General features: G+C 58.7%; 1 protein-coding gene across 2 annotated transcripts in view; it reads right to left on the bottom strand.

Moving 5' to 3' along the window:
• PDXK (pyridoxal (pyridoxine, vitamin B6) kinase) overlaps window positions 1-5,352 on the bottom strand; it is a 38,799-nt gene extending 33,447 nt beyond the window's left edge. Inside the window, exon 1 of one of the 2 annotated variants that reach the window (XM_011954121.1) lies at window positions 5,250-5,352. In XM_011954121.1, coding sequence (XP_011809511.1) covers window positions 5,250-5,336 — 87 coding nt within the window. In that variant the 5' untranslated portion in view covers window positions 5,337-5,352. The remainder of the gene's footprint in view (window positions 1-5,249) is intronic. The other variant, XM_011954122.1, reaches the window with a different exon arrangement.

Raw genomic sequence — 5,352 nt, 5'->3', positions numbered from 1 at the left:
GTAAACCCGAGAGGCGGAACTTGCAGTGAGCCGAGATCTGGCCACTGCACTCCAGCCTGGGCGACAGAGCGAGACTCTGTCTCAAAAAAAAAAAAAAAATACATTGTATTTCCATACATGTTTATTTTTTACTTTTTTTTTTTTGAGACAGGGTCTCACTCTGTCACCCAGGCTGGAGTGCAGTGGCACCATCACAGGTCACTGCATCCTCCACCTCCTGGGCTCAGGTGATCCTTCCACTTCAGTTTCCCAAGTAGGTGGGACTACAGATGTGAGTCACATAGCCAGCTTTTTTTTTCTTGTAGAGATGGAGTCTTGCTATGTTGCCCAGGCTGGTCTCAAACTCCCAGGCTCAAGTGATCCACCCACCTCGGCCTCCGAAAGTACTGGGATCATAAGTGTGAGCCGCCTCACCTGGGCTTGGGGATTCTTAAATATTCGAAGATAGAAATCAGCTCCTGACTTGAGGGCCCTCAAGCAACCCCCTTGGGACCCCATCGTGCGTCTCTGGGAGCCCGGGGTGACTCGCTGCTCGCGTCCACAAGCTGCTAAAGTGCTGAGGTCCCAAAGCTCTGCAGCTTCTACTCCTGTCCATAGAAGCAGGGCCCAGTAAGCAGGTGGAACCCTCGACCTCTGCCACAGCTACTTTTGCCAACGTCACTCAGCAGGTAGGAGTCAGAGCAGGTGCTGACATCCAGGGTTCCAGGGCAGGGAGCCCCCTGCTTCTTCATGTGGGGTGTCTGAGCCACAGTCCGCCTGCCAGCAGGCATGGCATTGAGGCCCGGACGGAGCCAGCCACCTCACAGCGTCTTGTGGTGGGGGCTGCAGGGAGTCCCATGGTCTTGCCTTCTGGTCTTTGCAATGTGGTATTTAAATGGATCTTGAGCTAAGGCCCCAAGTTAGATTGACAAAGCCATGGAATTCAATCATTTAATGCCTGATGTCTATGACCTCCTCCCCAGGAGCGGCCCTATGAGAGCACACCTGCACTGTGGTCCTGCAGCACGGGGGTCACTTATGTCTGAGGCGGCAGTGCCTGGTGCCTGGCCTCAGCTGCTCCAGACGCTGACAGATGAAGGACACCGACATCACCCAGCCAGCAGGAGCCCACTACCTCTCCTCCTGGACGGGACGCACAGGGTCAGGACAGGCTTGCCTCTCCCCACAGGGCAGCTACTGGCCTTCGATGTACTCAGGACAATCTCCGCACAGCCCAGTTTGGAGACTCATGGCTGTGCTGCTCCCCTCGTTTCCAAAAAGGACAGCTTGACGTCATCAACTTCTGGGCCTTTAATTCACCCCTTGGTTTGTGCCACTTTCAAATTTCTCTGAAGGCTCCTACTGGAAGGAAGGCTCCTTCCAGACTGAATGCTGGACCCTCGAAGCGTATGTTTAACTGAAACCTGTCAAGGGGATTCTATTTGGAAAAAGGATATTTGGGCCAGGCATGGTGGCTCCCACCTGTAATCCCAGCACTTTGGGAGGCTGAGGCAGGCAGATTACCTGAGGTCAGGAGCTCAAGACCAGCCTGGCCAACATGGCAAAACCCCGTCTCTACTAAAAAGAAATACAGAAAAATTAGTCAGGCGTTGTGGCACACACTCGTAATCCCAGCTGCTCAGGAGGCTGAGGCAGGAGAATTGCTCGTACCTGGAAGGGGGAGGTTGCAGTGAGCCGAGATTGCACCACTGCACTTCAGCCTGAGCAACAGAGTGAGACCCTCATCTCAAAAACAAAACAAAAACAAAAACAAAAACAAAAAAAAATGAAAGCAAGAGAAGAAGGATCTTTGCAGATGTAAGATTCCAAGACGAGATCACACCAGATGATTGACTGGGCCTGAATCCCAGGTCAAGTGTGCTTTTAAGAGAGCACACGGGGCGGAGGCCACGTGAGGACAGAGACAGAGACTGGACTGATTTGGCCATGAGCCCCAGAAGCCTGGGGCCACTGAGAGCCGGATGAGGCGGGGAAGGACCCGCGTATGGAGGGAGCATGGCCCTGCCCACACCCTGGTCTCAGACTTCTGGCCCCCAGACTGTGAGAGGTGAATTTCTGCTACAGCGAGCCACCTGGTTATGGCAGTCCGGGCAAACTCCTACAGGACCCTAAGGCTGCCTACGGTATTTTCACTCCAGCAAACTCATACATGACCCTACGGCTGTGTACCTTAGGGTTATGGAAGCAATAGGACAAAGGGGGTTGGGAAGCTGCCCCGAGGGCCCCGGGATCTCCCCCACGCAGTGAGGCCTATACAAACACGTGAGCTGCGGAACTGATGAGCCGGGAAGGCTTTCCACACATACACACCCGGCGCTCCAAACAGCCAAACCTCCCAGCCCTGGAAGAACCTGAGGTTTCCTACACCCAAGAGGCAACAGTCCCACCAACGTGGAAGGGCGGCCACTCGTTCCCTCCACTCCTTCCTGCCTAGAATCCAAGCCAGAGCAGCGGGGAAGTGCCCCACCCCAAGGCGCATCCCATGGCCTGTCCTTGGGCAGGTCTGTGCTTGACTCAGGCAGCCCCCCAGCTCCTCTCCATGCACCCCCAGACCTCGAGCCTGCCCTTGCCCTCTGCGTTCAATCTGCAAACCCAAATCATGCTGCCTGACACACTGCACCTCCTGCCAGCACTGGTCATGCCAACATGTTCCCTCCTTAAGTTCTCTGCCACCAAAATGAACCTTGGGCTTAGGCCCAGAAACAAAATCCAAACACAGGCTCAAGGTTTTGCTCTGCCCAGGGAGGGAGGCTGCCTCCTGGCTGCAGAGCGACACACGGGGAGGACCTGGCAGAAAGCGGCTGGGGAGAATAGCTCTGAAGTCCAGACGTGCAGATGGTCCAGTCGTGACACACCTGTGCTACACTCACAGGGAAGCAGTGGCAGCTCCCTGGCAATGGGCATACCCCGAGTCTGGCATGAAGGACACAAGGAGCCCTGGTGCTATCTTGCAAACAGGTATTGTGCCTAGTTTGCAGGTGAGACTCCGGAAGGCTCAGAAACCAGGGCCAGATCCCTCAGCTGGAATTCCAAGATGAGGAGACACCTGCTTTGAGGTGGGACCCCCAGACACCTGGGTCAGTCCCCATAAGGAGCCTCTCCAGCCACCCTGCTACATGCCACACCCCTGAGGCATTCTCCAGTCTCATTCCAAGTAGCACTAAGGCAAATCTCTGGGGCCCAGCCAGAGGCTCTGTTCTGCCGGTGTCGAAGTTTTCTTTCCCTACATTCAGCCATGTGAACAAGGCTTTGGGGTCCTAAGCCATACAATGATGATCAAAATCAAGAACAAACTCTTGCAAGAGCAGCTCTAGACTTTGGGGACACTTCCCCTTGGAACTGCGGTTGGAAGCGGCAAACGCCAGCCCCAAGGCCACTTCCAGGCTCTGTCTCCCAGTCCCTCCTGTGCCCACTAAGGCTGGTCCAGGCTGGTCCAGGCTGGTTGGGCCGCCGGCCATCTCAGCCCCTCCCTCATCGTGTTGTTTCTCCTTGTCCAGCCGGCATGGACATCGGGGGATGGGAGCAAAACACCTGCATGGAACCCTGTGGAGCCCACAGGTAAGGACGCCGGGCACTGGGGGGACCCCAGGTAGGAAGAGCAGCACCATCCTTACGAGGCTCCACGTGAGGTGAGCAATCAGAGGACACCCCTCCCTTGAGTCACTGGAAGTTAGAGAACAAGGGACATTGCTGGGATATCCCAAGTGAGTCAAAGAAGGAAACAGTTTGCCCAGTGAAGTAGGAGGTGGACGGGAGGAGGGACGGGACAGACGTTACAGGACCTGCACAATTCTGCCAAGACAGTGGACGCTGTCTTCAGAGCTCCCTGGTTCCACACTCCCTGGCTGCCCCTGCTTCAGGGACCCTGCACCTTTCTTCCCAAGCCCAGTCCTACTTCTGACTCTGCCCAAGCAATCCACCAGCCCGTGGTGACCTCCGCCACCCACCTCAAGCTAGGAGTGGCCCAGAGCAGTGCTTAATAGCCGGGGCCACAGAACCTGTGCACCCTGACTGTCCCAGGCAAGGTCTGCCTGCAGCTGGCTGGAAAAGGGGCTCACATGAGACTGCCTGTGAAGCACCGCACCCTGCCCAACAGGACTTCCACTTCACTTCGGACTTGAACCCCTACCTTTCCACACTCAACTCTGCTCGGCTTCATCCTGCTGGGGGCATGCCTAGGTCAGCCCTCAAATTCCACCGAAGCTCTGCTCCCCGCTTCCTGCCTTCCTCCCAGGTTAGCCCGCACCGCAGGCCCCACCGTGCCCAGGTGGCCCTTCTTTACATCCCGCGGGGCCCAGCACAGGGACCGGGCATACCTGCTCCCATCCCCAAGGACCAGGCGACAGGTGAGCAGCATGGGAGAGCCACCACTCTGCAGGTCACCCCCAGCCCTCCTGCTGACTCGACAAGGCCAGGAAGTGCCCGTCGTCCTGGTTCTGCCTCGGCCCTGCGTGACACCCACGCCACTGCACCCAGGGCTCTCCTACCCCTCCACGGGCCACTTAGCTGCAACCAGGAAGCCGTGGGCTAACGCGTTTTAAAAGGTGGCTCCCTAAAGCCGATCCGCACAGTCCCGAACTGTTTTCTGGGGCTTTTCCTCGTCAGAGCAAACACCTGCAGGGATGCCACTCTGGCAGAGGGTGCAAGGCAGTCCCAGCCCCACCCTCTTCCCTTTGGCCACCTCCTGGCGTGGTCAGGCCAAGAGTGGAGTCCACCCTCGTGGGCACCGTGACCTCACTCGTCTTCCTCCCTCTTCCCGACCTTCTGACCCACAGGGGCCCAGCAGGTGAGCGCGCTAACGCCTCGAGCTCCACGGCCGCCTCTGCGTTCCAGCGGGGCAAGGTCCCGGCTCCAGTGACTGCTCCGGGACTCCTGGGGCTCTGCGGCATTTCTTCGCCTCCGGGAGCCTCACCGTCCCCCCCGCCCCCGCGGCAGTCGGCCCGATCGGCGGGAAGGGGCGAGGACGAGCGGCTGCGCCACAGCTGGTGCACAGGGCTCCCGCCTACCCGTGCATCCCGACGCCGGACACGTCCCACCCGCAGGGGCCCCCAGAGCGCTCAGCCCTCCGCTTCCGCCCCCGCAAGCCAAGCAGAGCGGGCGACCCATCCCGCGCCTGTCTCCCGGGCGCCAGCGCCAGGCTCTGCCCGCGGCTCCCAAGCCTCCCTCGGGTAACTGAGGCTCGTCTCGGGCAGCCCCGCCAAGGTCACAGGCTCGGGTTACGTAAGCCCGGGCTGCGGGCGGATGCGTACCTGCAGCGGGAACGTGGCCGCCCGGTTGCCCACGTAGCCGCGGACGACGTGGCTCTGTATGGAGAGCACCCGGCACTCCTCCTCCATGCCGGGCCTGGCCGCG

Source organism: Colobus angolensis, unplaced genomic scaffold (genome assembly GCF_000951035.1).
Source record: "Colobus angolensis palliatus isolate OR3802 unplaced genomic scaffold, Cang.pa_1.0 Scaffold38, whole genome shotgun sequence".
In the NCBI taxonomy this organism is placed as follows: domain Eukaryota; kingdom Metazoa; phylum Chordata; class Mammalia; order Primates; family Cercopithecidae; genus Colobus; species Colobus angolensis.
Note: the sequence above shows the minus strand (reverse complement) of the source record. Positions and strands in the feature narration are given on the sequence as shown.